The sequence below is a fragment of the Heliangelus exortis genome, chromosome 15, assembly GCF_036169615.1.
Source record: "Heliangelus exortis chromosome 15, bHelExo1.hap1, whole genome shotgun sequence".
Classification (NCBI taxonomy): Eukaryota; Metazoa; Chordata; class Aves; order Apodiformes; family Trochilidae; genus Heliangelus; species Heliangelus exortis.
In genome coordinates this window covers 5,615,685-5,638,242 of record NC_092436.1, presented here as the reverse complement: position 1 = coordinate 5,638,242, position 22,558 = coordinate 5,615,685, and the positions used below count along the sequence as shown (strand labels likewise).

Here is a 22,558-nt window from a genome sequence, read left to right as displayed (position 1 = left end):
ATCAGTGCTGTTTGTGTCTCTCACTGGCTCAGAGGGAAAAGGAGTGGGAGTGAACAAGAAGACAAACACTTATTAGCAACTCCTTTGAAAAGCTGGAGATTGTGAATTAAACATTATTAAATCCCATTTTACCTACAAGGCAGGTTCCTCTTTTCTCCCTCCTTCTGCTCCTCCTGTGGGAACAGTAATTGGAAATCACACAGGTCTCATGCATAAAGTTTCATGTAAGTAATTTCCTGGGCAGCATAAATCGACAGATTTACTTTCCCTCTATTTCTTTGGGCATGGAAGGGATGTTGTTGCTAGTGAGAAACGGGCAGATATTGTATTAGAGCACCTCAACATCCAGATGTGGGGTGCATGTGCATTCCCTTTTGCATGACCCTTCCAGTTTTGGGTTCTTGGAACAGGAAAGAGGCACACATGTTGGCAGCTGTAGTTCCCTTCCCAGCTAGATCTTCTGTGAGATTTTAGACCTGAATTCTTAGTGGGCATTTAGGGACAGACCTGATTCATCAGACAAAAATCAAATGCATTCAGGATCACCAGGGCTGGTAGAAGGTACCCATGCCACCATCATGCACTGCACACACCCCTCAGCACCCAGACTGCAAGTTCTCACTCTGACTCCTTGTGAGCAGTAGTGCCCAGAGCACCCACAAGTCTAAAAGAGCAAGAAGTGCTGGTTCCTCTTAAAACCTCTCCTTCACCACCAAAACCTCTGGCCACCTACAAATTCAGTAATCTGTCAAATATACTCAACACCCACATCACTCAAGCTTTCAGAGACAAATGAGATTCTCCTTCCTAAAAGCCCCAGACCTAGGGGAGGGTGTGACCAACAAGTGACATTGAGGGCACTGGTCATTGAGCAAAATAATTTTGACCCTGCCAAGCCAAGTGAAAAAGAGAATGTCCATTATCTGGTTTATTAAAACACTCCATAAATGACTATTTGTGGGACTGTGTTGGTAAATAGATAACCAAATTTAGACACAACATAAATAAAACGTGGCCAGTGACAATTCATTGTGATAGCTCATCATACTAATTAAAACTATTATTATCATGAGATTTGCAAAATCTATGGAATAGATTTTGTTTACAGTCAATAAGCTTTTTAAAATGAAGATACATTCGTTTAGTGTACAGCAAGCCTCCTATAAAATCTGAATTAAATGCAGCACTACCTGTAGACACGTGGCATTTATTTAAAATGTTTCAGGATGCAGGAGCTTTTCCAGCAAAGAGAACTTAATCAGTCTCTTGAGCTTTCTGGTCTTCTGCTAAGACAAGGAAAGTGCAGCTATATTGATTTCTAATGTACAGCACTGCCACGTGAGCCATTTTATTGGGCCAAACTGTTTAATAGATGAGGTCCTAGAGGTCTTGGGTTTTATACAGGAGCACAGACACACCCTCTATACATAGCTGATGTAATGCTATCTGGAATTTACCAGACAATACATCAACCACCCAGTGCCAGAAGCAGAATCTGTACTTTAATTTTCCACCAAAATAGTGCAGACTTTTTGAGGAAAGTTTGTTGTTTTACCAATGCTAAAAAAACCTCCCTCTGTATAATTTATATCGACACTAACCTCTTCCCTGTAATTTTGAGGGAAGGTTTAGATTCAGTAGGGCTGGGAGGTGGGCCTCTTGTAAATCCCTAGGAGACCTGTCCAGATTTGCCAGGAATGTCAGTTAAATGAGAAGCTCATCTCCAGAATAGTTTAAGAGAAAAAAAAAAAAAAAATTTTCAAGTAAAATTCTCTACCAACTGAAAGAGCTGTTGTTTTCTCCCACGATTAAGATATCTGAGGGGGGATGGGGACATTTCTTTCTATGGAGAAGAATCTTTCCCAGATCTTGACACACTCCAGGAGGAGTTGAAAAGCTGAGTTTTATTTGCACTCCCAGGTGCAAGCAGAAACCTGCATGGACAGGTTTTAGCATCTGCTCCATTCAGACAATGAAGCAAAGGAGAATACAACATCACAAGCTTCTGACGATGGCCATTTATTTGATTTACTGCCTTTTGTTTCCAGACAGCAGCTTCATAGATCTGGTAATCAAGCAGCAAATGCAAAGTGAGGCCACGTCTGGTCACAGGCCTGGAGATTTAATGAGAGAATTGTGATTCCCCACATCTCAGCCAAGCTGTTTCTCACTCCCAGTGTTCCAGGCCTTCCCCGAAACCTAACAAAGCCTTTTCTCTCTGCACAGCCCACATAAATCACTCTTGTCCAATTCAGTTGCCTTGGTAGAGAACTATTTTCATGGGGAGGGGAAGCTATATAAAAGAAAAATGCTGGCACGATGCAGTATCATGAATGAGCTGCAATTTCTATTCTGTGACTTGTCCAGAGGAAATGCATGATAACACTCCAATTTTTGTACCACAAAGAATTGTATTGATGCTTTGAAGAAGAAAAAACCCAAACAAACAACAAACCCACATCAGAACTAGCATGTTTTAACCAAAAAAAAAATTCCATTCTTGGTTTTACACTTCTATTCCTTTTCATAAATACAGGCTACTGCAGGAATTTGCAACAGCTTTACAGCTTTCATCTTTGGCAGATCTGCAGCAGGTAAAGGCAGCAACAGAACAATACTTCAAAACTTGTAAGCAGTAGCATTTTAGTTCCTTGACATAAGCTGAATCTGCCTTGCACATCATTAGTACCTTAGGAAAATCAAGAAGTTCCATTCATTAGTGGCAAAATTCCATGCATTAGTGGAAAAAAAAAAAATCACTGCTTACCCTACTAGGGAATGGCTGGTTGAATGGCAATGAAGTAGCTCAAGCTGCCAGTCCCCATGGTAAAAAAGCCTCAAAGGGCATCCAATAACTTGGTCAATTCAAGAGGACAGTGATACTGAAGCAAGAAACATGTTCTATCAGAGAGAGCTCCCTACCAATACATAACATCTCAACAGTGCTATCAAACCTGAAGGCATCACAGAGAGGTGATAAGTCCTTTCATTTGCTGGTGCAATGTGAAAATCTTCCATAATATCAGTACTTTCTAGAGCACTGGAAAGCAAGATCATTAATTAGAGCAGTTCTGTACCTCCCTTCAGAGTCAAAAAGCTTAATTAAAGCAGATAGAGGACCAGACCTATTTTATTCATTAAAAGGAGAACCTACAGGGCTTCTTTTTATCCTTTACAAGTCTGATATGCAAATATTTACATTGCCAAAAGCCCCTTAAAGAAAAAAAAAAAAAGGGGGGGGGGGAAACCAACTGAAACTTGTTTCACTCCAGAAGATAAATTATTCTACTCAGTCCTATGAGTGAACTGGGACACGTAGGAACATAGGAGGATGTCTAAACACATGGACACTGAGGGGCCACTCCAGCCTCCCTGGCCATCATCTCCTGGTTTGCACTCTGAGTCTGCTGCTTGCAGTCAAAATTTTTCTCTAAGATGTTCTCCTCTGTGATGTCTTGCACCACTATTGAATTCACAAGACAAACGAAGTAATGAAAATATGCAACATATGGGTTTTCCTCTTTCTCTTGTGTTCCTGTTTCTTGGGTTTTTTTGTTTTTTTTTTTTAATCCATGACAACAAGAATGAAGAGGCTGATGTGAAGAGCTCTAGGCCTGCCCTCTCTGCTTCTACTTCTGTATCAGCATCTTAAAATTTGGTGCCTGCTGACTCCAAAATAAAGAGGCAGTTTCCTTCTTTAGCAGGCAAGGCACAGAACAGAAATATCCCATTTCCTACAGCATTTGAGGGCTGCTAAGGCAGGAGCAATGGGCTTCATAAAACTAAAATCTGAGATAATATTTCCAACAAATGCACGATGGTTAGCACATGAAAAGGTCTAGCAAGACCATCTATAAAAGCAACTTTGGCTTATTTTTTTCAATTCTTTTTCATTTTTTTTCATTTACATAGTAGCACAACCAAAAAAGTTTTATTGGCCAAGATCATTGAAAGAAGTACTAGTTCCAGGTTCTCTGTGATTGCCTGGTAATTATTCTGTGCAGGTCAGGAAATAATTAACTTATGACCTACAAATCAAACTCCTAATGAAAGTAGCAGTGTATTTCCTTTAGAGCTAGAAGGTTCATGCTGCTTTCTTACTACATAACACTACATAAATTATAAGAGTGACAGGCCTATGATATGCAGCAAGACTGCTCACAGCTCAAGTGAGCTGTCAATATACGACATATGAAACATGGAAATTTATTAATAAATCACCACTGCTGGGGGAAAAACAACCATCCATCCATTCCATTCTTTCATCTTTATATTTGTCATTTAAAAAATCTTGACTAAATTTTATAAAACATTGCTGGAACATTTTTAAATGTAATTTTACCAGCAATTATTCAAAAAAAGAGGAGTGTCCCAGGTTCTTAAGTTTCTAAGAAAATTGTATTTAGTTGACTCATCTTGCATAAAAATAGCTCAGCACATGTGGAAATTAACTGAATAGAAATTTACTTTCTACAGTCCTTTGTAAAATTCCCTAAACTTAATTTTAATTTACAATTTCTTTAACATTGTTCAATGTCAAAAGGCAAGAAGTGCTGCTGTAGCAATTTGAATCCCTGTCTTGGGTAGCACAATGAAGTTCTTGGGGCACTGTTTCCTCATTAACCATTCTCCAAAGAACAAACTGACAATAATGGATTTAGTATTCCCCAGATACACTGAGTGTACTTTACTGCTATGCCAGACACTTCTTCACTGAAACTCCTGTCATTTATTTGGGGAAAGAAGGCAGTGTGTGTGCATGTTCAGGTCGAAGGAGTTTCCCCCCATGTATGAATTTATTATCAGAACTTTGATTTTTAAAAGGCGAGCAAAAGAAACTAAGAATGGTTCTACCTGCTATAAAATCCAGACATGAAAAACATCAAGGATGAAATCAGCTCACGGTTGTGAATGAGTTTTAGGTTAAGTCTTAGCACAAGGTGCATGTTCACCTAATCACAGAGCAACTTCCAAGAACTTCTGGGTTTCCCTTGTGTTTAAGCAATACTATCAAATATCAAAAAGAAAATGAACTCACAGACTACCAGGAACACTGAAAGATTCATTTTCTTCACAGAGAAGAGGAGGAATTCACTTGCATTCTTCAAAGGAAAAGGATCAGGGAGGAACCACACAAAGGAAACTGAAGGAGCAAATATTCCAACTCACATAGCTAGAAAAAAGAATGAAGGAAGAAAAGACCATAGTTAAAAAGTAGATTTTTTTTCTTTCAGCCATAAAAGACTTGTATCTACTGACAGATGTATCATCAGAGTATACATTACTCCTCATGCACATCTTTTTCTACAGGTACCCAGTGATATTTCACTGTAAGCCACAACTTCTAAAATGCTGACCTGCTCCTGCAAGTTTGGATGTAAACACTGACCTAAATGAGAAAATATTTTCTCCTACTCCAGCAGTTACTCTGCAGTAACCATCTTCGTGGTGTCTTATGTTGAAAAGAATCCATCACTTTCAGCCCTCTCAGAAAGAAGATGACACAGAAACTTCCCAGAAAACTTCACCCACAGCAGGTTTTACAGGGCTCATCCATGTTGAAACAAACAAAGCCATCAACAATGTGAACACACAGCAGGTAATTCTAAGAGGCTCATTTGACATCATGATAACTTATTCCCCAACTCTCATTTGTACAAGTGCCACCAGAGATATATAAATGCTTCTCAAAAGCATTTGGATTCTGCTTGAAAACTAAGAGACCTGGCAAGAAAACCCTCCTAAATATACATATTTTATATATATTTATATATGTGTGTATATATCTATATATCTATTTATATATATATAATCTCAAAAAACACTACAGCAAAATCAAGCAGAGAACTAAAACCCAACCAAAGAGCAAGCCAGGAAAGATCCAGGGAGAGGAGCTCTGGTAACCAGTACCTGATGACAAGGGTTACTTACAATAAAGGTGATAAAATTGACTTCCAGCTATTATTAGATTTCCAGATATTTTTTTTTCTTGGAGAGCAAAAGGAAATTAGAAACCAGGCATTGTACAGAACTTCATGTAACTTCATCACAGATAACCCTGTGGATGGGTTTTAGTGTGGGTTGGTCAGTCCTTTCTTGAATTACCTAGGTTAAATCTGAGGATGGGGACCCCAAGTATTTTGAACCCCTCTGACCATGGTCTGACACAGACAAATAGCACATACTGTACCAAGCAGTGTACCAAGGCAAGCAAGCAACAACTGCCTTGGCACCAGGAGATATGAGAGCATCTGGATGCCTAGAACCTCTCTGAACATCTGTTTCAACCTGTATTGGTCTCTGTTTCCCCAAATGCCAAAGCAATAATGTTCCTATTTCTCTCCAACAAAGAGAGATGTGTCAAGAGCAGCAGCAGAGTCCCCAAGCCCACACAAATCACTCAGTCACCCTCAGCAGCACAACAGACGACAGAAAAGCAGGTAAGTTCTTTCCCTGGAAAAAAAAACAGTTGAGACCCTTCAACAGGAATATCTGTGAAGTCCCACTGTTATATGCACACAAATTCATCTGCTTTCTCAATCTTATTCCCAACCACCCGGGTTCCCTGTCCCCAGGTGGTGCAAGGAGAGCAAGTGGGGACAGAAGGAGAGATGTCCAGATTTATTCAGTATAAAGAAGATCAAACTTACAACCGAGGGACACATCACAGAGCCCATTTCTTAAGGAACCAGAAAGCTTACTACCCTCCTGTTTAAACCCCCGGATGCCAAGAGATGATTCTGCTTCCTAATAAACGTGCAGGGAAACACCATTTCTCTCCTGCTGTGCGACTCCTGTTAACACTCCCAGTGTGGAGCTCCTCCTCTGGTCTGTCAGCACACTGAGGGCTGGAAAAGCACAGTGACAGAGGCACATCCATGTGGGGATAAGTATTAAGAGAGAAATTACAGCAAGGAGCCAGAAAGGAGCAGGCAGGAAACACTGCACAGAATGGTGTCCCCAGGAACGTCCATGAGCTGAAATCAGAGCCTGCTATTAATCTAGTCAGACATTAAGGTGCAGTAGCTGGGTAAATCAGATTAAGCTCCTTCTGTACCAGTGGCTGGAAGCCAAGCAGGTCTGTCTTCCCTTATCTTCTGAATGAGAACCCAAAATATATTTATCTGTTTAGGTAAGTAAACATACTACCTTAAAACAGATAAAAAGAGGAGATTAAAAGCATCACTTTTAGTGTGGCAATAAGGTTCTTTGAAATACAACCCAAAGTGAGAAGAAAAACTTGGATATTACCTAGCCCGGGGGAGAAAGAGGGGTGGGGATGGGGGGTGGAGGGAGAGCTCTCCTAGTGGTGGAGCAAGCAGTCTGTTCTACCTCCATCCTCCTAATGTGGGATGAGACAAGTCTTTCAACGTATTTAGAAGAGCTAAAAAGGGGTTAAAATCCACTCTTTCTTTGCCATGAGAAGTTTTGCAAAGCACAGGACAAGTAAACAAATAGAACTTAAGGAAGAAAAATTCCACTACATCGGGTCCAGAAAGTAAAAAGAAATACTAGAACATTTAGGAGGGCTAAGATTTCATTTCAATTCTCATAAGCTGAGGAGAAGCTGAGCAGAGTGACACACTGAAAAAGTGACTAAGGAGCCCCTTCCTCCCCAACCCGACCAGCACACTCAACACCCTGTGAGCACAGGCAGAGCCCAGCGTGCTGGAGCTGTGATAAGAGACTGCTAAATTTTCCTTACCTGCCCTGGCCATGATGGTTCTGCTGCTGTGTGCCAAATTTCTTTGCAAAACCATATGCATAAGTGAAAAAAAAAAAAATAAAACCAAGTATAACAGAAAGAAAAGAGGAAAAAAAAAAAGCCCCAAACAAAAAACCCCAACACAGAGATGTTCCATAAAATCCAACAGCAACACATAGCAACAGCTCTAGCCAAGCAGATCTTCCACGAGATGGAGACTTAAGGCACAACATGCTTACCCTGTCAAGGGAGACGATTTCAGAGACTTCTTAAAAGGACAAGGATTCGGGTTAAAAAAAATAAATAATTGAATCAACCAAAACGTATCAGCACTTGAGAGGTTAACAGCTTCTGGTGAACAACATGCGTTTATCCAACCACGTCCTAGAGTAGTTTTTTCAGCCCCGAGACCAATGAGCACAGCTAAGAGGAGGGCCTTGGGATGGTGGGGAGGCTGAATTACCCCCCTCCTCTCTGCCTTCCCTCTTCTCCACCCCCTTCCCCCACCCCTCCCCGCCCTTTTCTTTTTTTTCTTTTTTTTCTTTTTTTTCTTTTTTTTTCCTCCTCCCCCCCCCCCCCCAGTTTAGTAAATTAATGCAGCAAGAAACTCCCAAGATCTGGCGAGTCCTAGGAGGGGAGACAGGGCAGAGAGGAAATGAGATGCATTAGGAGGACACTGAGCCACTTTGTTTCTGAGCACAATGGGAGTGCTTCCCAAGAAACTTCCCCTTTGCTCCCCTCCGCTCTAGCCCTGAGCAATGGGACACCTTCCCTACAGCAGCAATAACTTATTCAGGAGGAAAATAGCAAAGGAAGCAGGAATCAACAGCAGCCAAACGGCGGGCAAGAGAGCGACACAATCGGGACTGCAGCACGGCTCCACACTGACAAAATTCCTGTGGATGTAATTAGGAAGACACCCCCGGCTAACAGCGGAAATTAAAGCTCTGGGTTGTTGAAGGTGTCCCCCCCCACTCCCACCTTAGCCCATCACCCTGATGGCGAACCTACACCCCCTGCGTCTTCCCCTCTCGCCAGCCTGATGTCCGGAGCGAGATCCCGCTGAAACGGAGATTTCGGTGCGGGAAGCTTGGTCCTTCTGCCCCGAGCATCACTGCAGTGGCGGTGGCGAGGGCACCGGCGGAGGGGAGGGACGAGCCACGGCAGCGCCGGAGCGGAGCGGAGCCGCCGGCCGCTCTCCAGGGTGCTGAACGCCGCGCCCGACAGGCGCTGTCCAGGGTGCTGACCGGAGCCTCCCCCGCTGCTGCTGCTACTGCTGCCCAGGGTGCTGACCGGGGTCTCCCCGCTCTCCCCCCTCCCCAGCCAGCCCCGGGAAGGGCGCCTCGTTTCCCCTATCGATTCCCCCTGGAGTGCCGGGCTACTTTATTGGCCAACCCCACCGGCCCACGTCTCACGGAGTACAAAAAAAACCCAACCAAAACAAACCAAGAGCAAGAGCTGGAAAAATGTGCAACGTCAACGCACTCGGAGTCTACGTGTGGGAGACGATCGTTTTCTTCAGGTAAGACTCGGCTTTACGGGAGGGGTGTGTGTGCACCGGGCTGGACCGCCTTGCCCACCCCTTGCTCGGGGCACAGCCCCTAGGCACAGCCTCAGCCCCAGGGCAGCGGGTTCAGCCTTTTCTTGAGTTGCCTTTCCGCCTCCTCTTGGCTCCCCCAGACCGGCGATCTCACAGCCCCGGGCTCGAGACTTTCCGCGGCTTTAGGAGTTTCTCCGTTTAATTAGCACCGCAATCCCAGTAACCGCAGTGCTGAAAACACCGACCCCAGGTGGTTGCAAAGTGACAACTAGTGGTGGCTGGGAATGCTGCACTTGAATTTGCCCGGGTAAATATTCCCACCTCGCCCCCTCCCCATCCCCACATTGCAGGTTAAGGTGAGTTCCGTGGGATGCTTCCACTGCATGTCTAAGTGTTAAGAAATCGTGGGATACCATTTCAAGGAGGGCTCACCCTATCTCCTCAGATTGCTAAGACTAAAGTCACTGAAAACAAAGAAATAATCACATTCCCTTCCAACTTTTTTCTTTCATGTTGTTTTCAGAATCCTTCCCTTGCAGAACCTAAAATAAAAGCCAAAGGGCATGTCGCAAGCTTTTTGCAATCATGTCCATTATCCACTAGCTCTATTTTGTATGGTTTACATGTGTCCAGTTTCTCACTAGGACTAAGGAATGAAAAGGAACGGTTTTATCCCTAAAAAAAATGTTTCTGGTCCATCTCTCCTTGCATTGCTTTTATCAGATGGACAAAAAATATTGTAAGGTAGAAGCTCTTCTCTATTTGCATGAATCATGCAGGCTGCTGTAGCAAGTGATAGACACCAGATACGTGCTGTTGGAAAAAAAAAAAACCTCTCATGACCTGAACCTGCTCATCAGTATTAGGCTTCGTTTCAGTTGTGTGGCTTTTACTTCTGCATTTCTGTATTTTAGCAAAGTCTCATCTCATAGCTTAACATGAAAGAACAGACACTAATTACATATACTTCACTGATGTCATACTTATTATTTTATGAATCACAGCAGCAGACTTGCTGATACTGGCCAGACTGTTCCAGCCAGTGGTCTTTTTCCTTTCGGGCACTAAAGTCTTTCCAGGCATAAGAATTGGGATATCCTCCCCTTTTTCTGTAACTGCATCAAAAATTAAAATAAAGGAAAATTGAAATGAGAACTCAAAACTGGTAGGTAAACCAAGAAAAGTTCTAGAAATAACTAAAATCAACACTATCTGAAAAGCAGTGCACAACACCAAATACTTCAGAGCCTCCTTTCACATCTCATTTAGTCCCAAGTGCATAGCAGCACTGCACAGTAGAGTGAGGTGGACTAAAAGGGAGCCCATGGAGGTGCAATAAACTCTTTAGCTGAACACAGTCCACGGTGTTTAAGCATAGAGATTAAAAATTTAAAAAAAAAAAGGAAATACATAAGTGCCCTGGAATGCTGTCTGTAAATATGCTAAAAGGCAAAATTAAAAAAAAAAACAAAAAACAAAAAACAAACAAACAAAAAAACCCCAAAAAACCAAGCAAGAAAGAAAAAAGGGAGTATTTCTATGCTTGATTTTTCTCTGCCTCTGGTATTAAAGAATCTGACTGGGTCTCCTCTGAACTGCCTAAGCAAGTGAAATTGACACATACTTGTCTTGCTAGTCCTGGCCTGATGCACACTTATACATAACATGGTGCAGGTGAGCACTTGCAGATTCTCAGCACGAGAGCTGAAGTCCTGGTCGTTCAGAAGCTTGATAAACTAGTCCCTTCACGTTGTAATGCGTTTATAATTTTTTAAGTTATATATATACATGTACTATGTACAGTTATGTCAAATTGCCCACAAAAGTGATTTCTGGAAGTCTAGTTTTCCTGAAATTAACATCAAGAAAAATCAGAAAGGCTTTGACTCAGTGACAGAGAGATATTGAAATATACTGAAACCAAATTGGTTTAGGTACTGTAATAATTTTCCAAACAAGAAAAATTCAGTAATTTCTGCCCAGAAGTGACTCTAAGCAATTCTTTTCTTCTCTCTCCCTGTCCACCCCCAGCTTTGTGCATTATGTTATATTTATTACAGGTCAAAAATCTAGCAGCTTTTCTGGCCCCGAAATAGCTTTGCTATTTCAGTTTCAGTATATGAAGTTTAGTCATTAACAGTCATTCATAAATTTAATGTGCCAATTACTTCAGCTCTCAGTCATACATAGTGTTTAAAAAAAAAAAAAACAAACCAAAACACAGGCTGCTAATCCAATAATCTGTAGTAGAAGTATGCATTGCTTTAAATTACAGGGTGTACCACACTTCACTGTCAGGCTGTCAAAAATATTCTGGAAAGAAAATCCACTATACATTAGCATATACATAACAAAAATAAAGAAACATCCAAAGTCCCAAAGGAAAATTAGATATAGGCAGTGTAGGAAGTAAGACTAAGTCTATGGCTTAACAAAAACATCCTTCACCAGCCTTTTGAAAAACAAGACCCTGTGGAAAAGAGGAGCAGCTGGTGTGTGAACACAAACATTATGGTGTTGCCAATACGATATTTGTTTCTGTTACAGTTGGGGTGGTTTAGAAAGAATTTGTGATAAGCTGCTTATTCTGACATGACTTTCTTTGTGGAAGAGCATTTCTCATTTTGCTTCCTGCCTTCTCAGACTGCAGTCACTTAGCTGTGACTAAGACATTTACTGAGAACCTGAGCCGAGGCAGGGATGGAATTGAGTTGAGGTGGGAGATTCTGCCAGACAGGTTACTTGGCCAACCATCCCTTACTCCTCTTTCTGTAAGGCAAATTGCTATTTCTGGAAAATAATAAAATCAATACGAAATAATAAATGCAAACAGATTGGACAATATTTACACAGGAGCTTCCGGATATCCTGCTTATCTCTGGGATGTCATACACAAACATTCATCCAAATCTATCTGCACACCACGTATTTGTACTCTGGTTCAGCTGCAAATTCCTTCATGCAGAACAAAAAGCTGCCCCAATCCTGTGATGGTCTTGCCTGAACTTTCTGTTCTGCCACATTTCGATTGATTTAGTGGTCCAGAAATAGGGCTGCATAAGTCTTGGGATAGGAATGCACTTCGTATAACATAGGAGATAAAGGATAGTCTAGTACTGGCACCTTACCCAACTGGACACTGTCCTGTGATGCTTTGAAATTTTGGAGGCCTGATTCTTGTCCTAATTGCACTTCTGCTTATCAGGAACCAGTAGCATGATCTTCACTGAATCCAGACCAGAGCTGGCCCCTTCTAGCAGCAAGCTGTCAGCTAGCAGAGTGAGTCCAGGCTGCTGCTCTGAGTGATTCACAGGCTAAAAGTTGCTGCCAGGCTCAGACCCTATTGGATTGTTCTCTCATTTTTTCATTTCCCCCATGTCAGTAATGGAGTACTTTGATCCCAGTTTTTAGAACAATCCAAAGATGCCACTGTGAATAGGATGCCTCTTAAATTTGCAGAAAGATAGACACTTTTTCCTGGAACAGACTTGACAAGCAAAGCAGGTGATTGGAGAGCTGTTGATTTCAGCCCCCTGAAAATACAACAAACAAATAGGCAGGGGAAGGAAAAGTAAAGTAATGTCTGTGTTATTTCCAAACCTTCTTCCATAGCTCTACAGTGCCAGGCAGCAGTACAGGGGGACCCGTGATCGAAGTGTTAATCAGAGACTTCTAGAGCCACAAGCTAAGCAACATTGCAGATATTCTCAGTAGTTAAAGAGTATTTTCCTCACACTAAAATCTACTAGAAGCGGTAGATGACCTGTTGTGCCTCTGCTGAGTCTGTTGGCTCCTCCACAAAATAAAAATTATTTAGCAATGCTTGGGCTAGGTGTCTCCAAGGACACTCTTCAGCTTCCTCAGTGTACAACCTGTATTAGCTAAAAGGGTTAGGTATTCAAGGTTTTAAAATGTGATGAGGTAGAAAATTCTACCTAGAAACCCTTAAAAAATATTCCACAAAGAAAGACTAATATGATGTCATCCCAACAGAAGCACAAAAAAGAGACCCTGCCTTCTGCAAGGACTTTATACAAACTTCCATCCATGAATCCATCCATCACAAGTCACTTGCATTTGAGACAATTAAAACAAATCAATATAAACTACACAAAATATTTTGTAACAGTCTGCTCTTAACCTCCCTCTCTAAACAGCTGCCTTAAACAACTCCAGACCTGCTCTCTGGAGTGATCAGAACAAAAGAAAGGCTACACAAATGGGTGGTATTAGGTAATATAGACTGGCTTCCCACCTGCACTTCCACTGAACATTACCCTGTACTTCAGAAAGTCCCACTAGCAAAACACCTCTTCACTTTTCAAGTACTTGGAGGGAGCTGCTTCTCTGAGAGATCAGCTGGGGAGGGAATAGTAGGATCTTGTCCTTACATATAAGGCCATTATATCATGGGAATTGTCTACACAAAGTTCCTTCAGAAACAAAAATGTTGGCATGGGAATTTCGTCCCCCCTTATTCCTCTTCTCCCACGACAGAGATGTTGGAGACCTTTGTGTATGCAACAAGTCAGTAGCAAAGGGCCCTCTGACCCCATCTTAACCATCTCAGATTTGGTAGTGGTCTAAAGGCTGAGCAGTTCGTTCTGCTACTGACCAAGTGATTCAAGCCAGAAAGGAAAGCCCTTGTTAGCAAGAGCACACTTCCATCCCCCTGTTTTTAGAAAAACACCTTTTTGGCTTATGAAATTCATCTCACCAAACCCTCATGAGGTGATCTGGGTAGGAAAGGATCCCAGCATTGAAACTGATAGGTCAAGCAGTATCAAAAATTAAATTGCTTCATTACATCCAGCACCAACCACGGATCGTTCACCTGTGATGCAAAACCAGCAGAGAAGTCTGCTCTCATTTCAGCCTAGAATGCAGGCTAAAGAGCTCTCCAAATTCCAGTGTTGAGAACAAAGTGTCAGACCACGTAAAAATATAATTGCTATTTAGGTACTTAGAAATGTCAAGGGTTTAAAAAAATAAAGCATGCTTAAAAATCACAGCAGCCAAATAAAAAACACATTATTTAAATATGTCAAATCATCTGAATCTAATCAGAGTTTTACTTGCTCATTTTCCAACCTGGAGCTTTTCTGAGAATCTCAAAGTAACTTATGCTAATACAACAGATAGGCTGATAATGCATTTTGATTTCTATGTGGTTTGTTTGCCTGTATCAGCTCTCAATGCTGTGGTACATTAAATCAAGGTTTCACTGTTTCCAGTAAATTACCTTTTTTTATTTGCTTTCATTACTTTGCATACTTTCTGTTGACCTTTTTCTGTCAGCAAGAACACAATGATTTCTAGTCCTACGGTTACATTTGTGCACCTCACACCTCTAAAGAAAAATTATTCAACATATTCTTACACACATTAAAAAAATGCCACTCCATCATACCCTGGCCACTGTGGTTTGATTCAATTTTTAAGTGATTTTAAAAAAAATCATTCCAAGTGCTTCTGAAAATTTTTGGGGGGAGAAAACCTTGGGATAAATGGAGCAAAATGGAAGGAGCAAGAGGCAGGAATTTCTCCTGCTGCTTCATTGCAAGGCACTGTAAGGATGTTTAGCAGACAACTGAACTGTCTGGCTGCTGACTTGTAGAGCACAACCCAGAAAAGAGCAACTTTTGAATTGTACTTGACTTAATAAAATATTGCTGTTTCAGCAAACCAGTTCTCCTTAAAAAAGCAAATAAAAAAAATAAAAAAAAAAAAGAAAGAATCACATCAACTTTCTCTCATCTCTGAAATTACCCAACCAACTTTCATCTGTCTTTACAAAGCCAGAGACTGTCTTTCTCAAGGAGAGTTGGTTTACATCAATATTTTTTAGTCAAGATGATTGGTTCTGAAAAATGACCCTTGCAAAACTGCTGATATGCTTTAGCTGACCTGGTCCTGGAGGCTTTGATCAGACAAATACCTTCAAGCTGCTCCTAAATCTCTGCTGATTTCTCTTTGCTTCAGGAGACTGATGTACAGAAAGTGGGGAGAAGGAAAAAAAAAAAAACAAACCACCAAACAAAAAAACAAAAACAAAAAACCCAAACACAACACAGAAACGCAGCTTTTGTCCCCTTGATAAGGCCAAAGCACAGAAAGGGCCTGAAGAGACCAGAAATAGACAGACAGATGCACCCATCATTTGCACACACTAAGCACTCCCCATTATGCAGACAATTATTTCATCCATACAATGCACCATGGAAAGCTCTTGGTTGGGGGACTGCACTGCATCTGCCTGGTACATAGACACAGTTGGCATCCTGTAAACACATCACTGCTGGATCTAAGTGCCAGCTGAGGCAAGCCAGAGAAATCTTCATTTACCAAACCCTACAAAATCTGGATTTTGAGAAGGAAGAAGGAGGGGGAAAGAAAAGAACACATTTTCACACCTGCTTTCCTTTCGATTTTTCCCTCTTCATCTTTCCCCTGTAGCCCACAGACCTCCAGGGAAAAACAACCACCAAAAAAAAAAAAAAAAAAAAAAAAAAAAAAAAAAAGACAAAAATCAGAGAAGCAGGGAACTCTTGTTTTTATCAGTGCCTCATTGCTGGCTGGGTGAAAAGGGAAAAAAACCAGGGAGAGGTTGCCAAGAGAAGGAGTGCCGCATGCGAGGAGCAGCAGGGCTTGCGGTGCCATCAATCACCGCGCACGCTGCCTTCAGACGGGTGCAGCTGACAGCAGCCTCCCCACGCCTGCCCTGCAAGCCAGGCCAGCTCCCACGACCACTCACCCAGCATGCAGATCTCTCCCCCAGCCCCAAAAGGGCTGGTCCAAACACACAAATCAATAAATAGTGACAGAAGTGGGATAAACGGGGGACCGGATGACTATTGCACACGGCTGGTTCAGCAGCAAAATACACCAAGCCAGGAACCAGGTAGAAAACCTGGGAGAAAACCTGGCAAAATTAATTACTTCTCACCTTTACCCGACTGGCTTTATTTTCTTTCTTATTTCAGACGTTGTGTAGAAAAAGATGCATTGTGCAAAGATCCACACACAGGCCCCTCCTCTCTTACGGAGGAGATATAAAACCTGAAGGCATACAAGGGCCAGCTGTTTTCAGGGCTCTGTAAGAAATCCTTAGCTCCAAATACCCTTTTGGGTACTGAGAGCCCCTGTGCAAAACAGGTTGAGTCCCCCAGTACAGCAAAATCTGTGCACCAAATGTATTACTGCAGCTGTGAGTAGGGAAGGGAGGTGCTCTGGATTCCTGGGTGAGGCAGCCTTTTCTTATCTTGCAAGAACTGCAAAGACAGGCTATGGACAAAAAAAAAGTGACTTTTCATGGGCTATCTTTGCAATCTTTTCTCTTTGTTCACTCCCTTTTACTCTCTGGAAACATTGCTGAGCAGGGCAACAGTCCCTGACACATCACACACAGATCTTTTTCCTGCATCAGAACTCACAGTATCAGATTTACAACCCCAAATGTGTGTGTTCCACCTCTCCTGACATGCTTGTGTGCCCAAGAACCATGAGCATCCCCCAGCTTCCAGCCCCATCCACCACACCCTGACGCAGAGCTATGGGCTTAGAAATTGTCTCCCAGCAGTGTTTTGCTCTCCGGAACCAACACGGGCCCTGCAACACTGCCAGGGGGGCAAAAGTTGGGGTTTTCAATCTTTTTGCCCCTAAGTCAGAGGGAAGCTGGAATAGAGAGTGGAAGACACCTCCTGGGCAGGGGGGGACAGAGCTAAGACATTCCTTCCAGAAGTGACATTTCATTATAATTCATGAATAAACTGATAAATCAGGAATCACAGACAGCACAGAAGGAACATTCATCTCCAGCAGGGTATTTGCATTGTGATGACAACAACTAATTCTATCAGAAAACATCAAAATGAGATCACTCACTCACACAGTACAAAATACATCAGAGTGCCTCAGTTTGACTGTGGGACCCACGATTTTGTAGGTAGGTGATACATGTTAGCTCAGGAGGCCTTTTCAAAGGATCTGTAGCAAAAAGGTTGAAGACAAAGCTCACCACCACTCTACACTGGTTTTTAGATCTCTTTAAAAGAACTCTATTCATAAACACCTCTGATTTATGAAAAAAAAAAAGAAAAAAGCACTTACAATATTCTTTTTCCGTCTTAACAAGCACCATAAATCCTTAAACTAAAACTAATTTTAAAAAAGCTGCCACAGCAAGCTATTTGAACTGATAAAAACACAACTGATAGTGAGGCTGCAGAGCTATAGATAGAAGAGCATCCCTGCTTTCTCGTAGTTCTGACACTTGTTTGGTCTGTGATCTGAACCCCTCTGACGTCAATTGAGGTTCCCTCCATATCTCTCCATCCAAAAACTAAATCAAGAGCATATCAGGGAAGAGAATATTGTTACCTAAAATGTGAAGTCTCATCTTGTAAAGACACTTTCCTCTATGTTTACTGCATTCAGTTTATGCATAACTTTAAACAACTGACTTTGAAGGGAATATTCAGGGTGCATGAAACCAGACAAATGCTTTTGTCTTTGCAGGGACTTTTTTTCCCCCCTTTGTTTTATTATGAAAAACGCAGTTGTAACTTTTTTAAAACCCTTCGCTATACACACACGCAAGACTCAGTGCTGGTGCTTGCTGGATTTACTTCATAATTGTTTAAAACCTGTCCCTTGACTTGTGATTTTCCATTGCTCAAGCTGTGTTTTCAAACCTGTCTCAGTGGCTTAGGATCAGACATTTCCAGAAAGTCACCACTTGTGCTCCAAGAGCTGTAGACCCTTCTGGAAGAGAGAATGTCACTAGGCAGAATGTCTGTGGCTTCAAAACTGAATTCCACACATATTTTTATAATAGGAGATAAGAGGGAGTGATCATCATACGAGAGCTTGAACAGCAGTACTTGGGAGAGCAGGGATCTTGCATGTGACTGAGCAGAACTTCCATGTGAATTCCGAGTATCCCTGTGCTTTTCCCACCTCAGCCACATGTAACCTGCAGGTTTCTCCCCCCTGACTCCCAGCTGACTGTGAAGTCATTTATTATTTCCTTACTGCTCTGTCCAGGCATCATCAGCAGTTGTTCCAAGTGCTGGTGTCTTTCCATAGAGTTAATCAGTGTAATTGGGATGTTTTAGAATTCTAGACAAAGTGTTTTGCCATATGGGGCAGGAGTCATGGGCTGCAGAAATGTGGCAGTGGAACACACAGACATCAGAATGCTGCAGTCTGAAGGAGAGATTTTTCTCTAATTAAGTTGTTGCAGCTTTCCCTGGATGGGAGTGAACACAGAGGGTTAATTCCCTGAGCCCCATGGAAAATTGTCTCCCAGCTCCTGTCCCTCTCTACAGCCACAGGGAGTAGTGTAAAGTTTTGTGTAGGAGCTTTGAGAGCATTTTGGGGTTCTTTGAGTTAAAACTTTAACTGATTAGATCCTGGGAGTACTGCAATGCAGTTCTGGTGTGAAAGATAGAATTGGTTTAAACAGCTCAGAGCAACAGAGAGCAACTACCTGAGGCAGAGATGGCAACGTTAACTTTTCCTTTCCCATCACCCTCTTTCTCCATGAACAGGGATAAATAATAGCTTATTCCCCATGCTTTTCTCAGAGTAAAATCTCCTTTCTCACAGATTGTCAGATTCTACATTTCATCACTCACCGTACACAGTTTTTTTCCCATTCTGGCCCAACACCCACGTCTGCTCCGTGTTTCTTTCAGCTGAATTAAGAAAAAAACCAAGAAAATTTCCTCCCTACCCCTGAAAATGAGCTTTGCAAATCCACCCCTGTAGCACATCTCACACCTCTACTGTATGCACTGGGATCACCACCAGAGTGTGGCCAGAGGGATTGTCACCACTCCTGTGCACCCAGCATCTCTCCAACACTCAAAGCTCCTTCTGCTCTGCATGCACCATGCCAGACAAAAATACAGCACAGGGGCCACACACCTTCAGCCCTCTTTTATCTTATCCATCTCTCCTGCTGTAGGTCAGCAATTCAGACAGTGTGACAGGGAGAAACATGCAGACAATGGGTTTCATCCTTTTTAATTGAATTGCATATCAATATTGATTGTGCTATTCACTTTGATAGTAAATCTAATCATTACAAGAAGTCTGCTTGCAGTCTCTGCCAAGCCTTCCCAGGCCAGCATCTGGCAGCACTTTCCTCAAGACTGCACGTTGATGTGAGGTCAGAAATAACAGCCTTGAGTACAGAGTTTAGGGCTCCTCTTTCCCTTTCACCAGGAAAATTTCTCATCTTTCCTTCCTCCCTCTGGCTGCCGAGGAGAAGATGGAGACAGAAAGAGGCTGAGCACAAACTGGGCTCCGCTTAGCTTCAGTCTCTCTGCCAAAGAGGCACCATCAGAGGGATCAGGGAGATGGTTCAAACGCAAGTGAGTAGGGCCAGGGGAGAGCCACCACGGAGAACAATTAATCAGGAAGAATACTGTGCATTTCTGCACCCAACCATCTCATGCTCCCTGTGTACTTACACCTTCCAGAGCTTGCTGGCTCTGAGGAATTCTCCTATGTCCCCGCAGCCCCACACTACAGAGGGCTGGCTTTGAGTTAATGGGGTAAGTAATTACATTGGTCCCTTCAGCCTGCCTCAAAGACCTGATGGATATTCCCCTCCCTGTGATATCTACTTACAGAAAACATCACAGTCTAAATCCCTGAGGCATCTCACCTGAACACCACTCCCAACACACCCCTGCCAAGCTTTCTGGCTTGCTTTGTGTTTCAAAAGTAAATAATTAAACAAACCATATTGGAAGCCTTTACTGAGCAGCACTGAAACAGGGAAAGCGATCCCATATCCTCTATTTCCTAAACCTGCCAAGAGCCCAACTAGAGAGACAAACCCAGTGATGTTCTCTTGGTGTTGCACCAGTTTACCTTCAGAGGGACCTGAGCCTTCCACACTTGGCAGATATATTTCCTCTGCAAACATTTGTTTTGCAACAGTTTGTGCTTCTGCTGCCAGACATTATTTTTTTTACCCTCAGAATTAATGATTAACAATTAAATTATTTGACAAGGGAATAGAGGCCCAGTGCTAATTAAATTCTTCCGTCTCTGCTTTTTGGAAAGAAAAAAAATGGATATTTCTCAGTATCAGCATTCAGCCAGAACAGGGCAGTCTGTGATGTTGGACTTAATTAGATGGACAGCCACGGGCACAGCCAAAAAAAAAGGCATAAAAATATTGCACAAGGACAATATAAATGGAGAAAGGAGGAGGGAACAGCCAACTGGGGAGTTGGAAACTGAGCAAACTATGTGTCCAGACTACAGAAGAGCCACTCTCGAAACCAAATAACTTTTTACAAGAATATATCATCTGTTTAGCTGAAACAAAATAATGTAGACAGAGAAAACAGTCTGCGGAGGCTGGGAGAAATCACTAATATGTGCCCTGCGAGGTTCAACTGCTCCATTTTAAGGAAAGCATTTCTTAGGCAATAGGAGAGCAGCCAGCTGTTCATCTCCACCAGCTTGCACCTTCTTCACGTGCCTGCTGATGGGCTGGACCTCCTGGAGGCTTGATGCAGTCTGCTTACCTGCTAGTGTTAATATCTCAAAAGATTAAGCTGGCTCATCGACCCTTGGAAGGGATCCTTTCCACTGCTGGAGCGGTGATGATTGCCTGACGGGCTCTCTCAGCCAGATCCACCAGGGATTACACCAGTGTAAATAAGATAAGCTGCTGTCTGCCTGCTATTAAAATGCATCAAGATGCTCTTGGCTCAGACAACGCTCTTGCACCAGTGCAAACTACATCCTTCTGTGGTTTTCTTACACGTTTTGCCTCTTTTTGTTTATCTGGAGAAGAAATTTTCTCCCCAGAACAATGCAACAATCCACCTTAATTTTCCGCCTCTTTTCTGTCATTAATGATTTTCTGATCATTTGTCAACTTCTGTCTCCCTGAAGAGGGAAATAATACATTTGCAGCTTGCAAAATAAGCCAGACTGCAGTTGTCAGTTTCAGGATTGAAAGCCAAGGCTTGGGAAGTTATCCCTGCTAACACTAGGGAAGAGAGCTGATGCTTAGAGGTTACTACAGGCTCCTGATTTTGAAGTTATGGCAGCCAAACCCTTTCAAATCCCATCCATTTCTCCAGTCCCAGGGAACTTGGTGGTTCAAAACACTCTTGTCAAGGCCTTGTCTAGATAACATTTGTCTTTGGACTCTCAGCTTTGTGTTTCAACAGGACTTAGAGGGCAGGGTGGCAATTACACCATCCCTATATTATTCCTGATAGATCTTCTGCCAGTACTTAGCACTACTCTTCTGAGACAGGAGGTTTGACCACCACAGGCTCTCTTGAGACAAGAAAACTTTCCAAGGTGAGGTCCTCATGCTGTAAGAGGACTCCATGTTGTCATTTTTCAGGACATAAATAGCTCAACATCTTATTCCTGCTGTAAAGATGCTGAGGCCTCTCAGCTGCTCAGCCACAGTAGCTTCTCACAGTTCCCACATAACCTTTGTACTTTAACAAATTCAGGAGGTTTGCAAAAGGTGAAACAATGCGTTTCACTTCCTCTTAGGCAGTTTTCTTTGCCTTATTATACATTTTCTTTGCAATATGCCCAGAAGCTTCAACCAGCATCAGGCATCCAGCCACAGGTAGAGAGCGCTCTTGCCTTAAGCACATTGCATGTCATTTGTGGGGCTGGTTTGGATGGTTAAATTTTTTTGTTGGTCTTTTTGTTTGCTTGTTTTTGTGGTTTGTTTGTTGTGTTGTTTGGCTTTTGGTTTTTGTTGTTGTTGTCGTTGGGTGGTGTTTTTTTCCTGATCTAGGCAATTTTACATCATCACACTTTCAGTCTGGGAACAGATGTGTATTCATGTAGAAGCCATATAACAACAGGGAAAGAACTCAATAGTGCCTATTCCTGTTTTGTAAATAAAACCTTCCTGCAAAGCTGAGAATGAGCATCGAGGAGTCACTTGCTCCAGTACAGATGGCAACAGCAGACTTCCTAAGCCAAAATCATCACCCTGCAGATCTTGTAGATTCCCAGAGAGTCAGAAGGCATGTTGTCAGCCTTAGATTTTTATCTTGTCAGCCTTAGATTTTTATCTTCTGCAGCTGAATCCGTAATTTCACTCTTTCTGCCCCAGAGGCCATACAGGTCCCAAAAATTTCATTCCCTTTCACTGTTAGCCCAACACAAGGATCATTTTAGGATCAGTCTCCAGACAGATGTCAGCCCAGAGACTGCTTTGCTGTATTGAACTCAGACCCTGCATTGCAGGTACCCACAGCAAATTCTGCCCTGCCCAGCAAGCAGCAGCAGCACATCCATCCCTATGG

At 42.5% G+C, this 22,558-nt stretch overlaps 1 protein-coding gene across 1 annotated transcript in view; it reads left to right on the top strand.

The window, feature by feature from the left end:
• The first annotated feature begins 8,997 nt into the window (after positions 1 to 8,997).
• GLRA1 (glycine receptor alpha 1) overlaps positions 8,998 to 22,558 on the top strand; it is a 34,121-nt gene continuing 20,560 nt past the window's right edge. Inside the window, exon 1 of the mRNA XM_071758943.1 lies at positions 8,998 to 9,227. Coding sequence (XP_071615044.1) covers positions 9,172 to 9,227 — 56 coding nt within the window. The 5' untranslated portion in view covers positions 8,998 to 9,171. The remainder of the gene's footprint in view (positions 9,228 to 22,558) is intronic.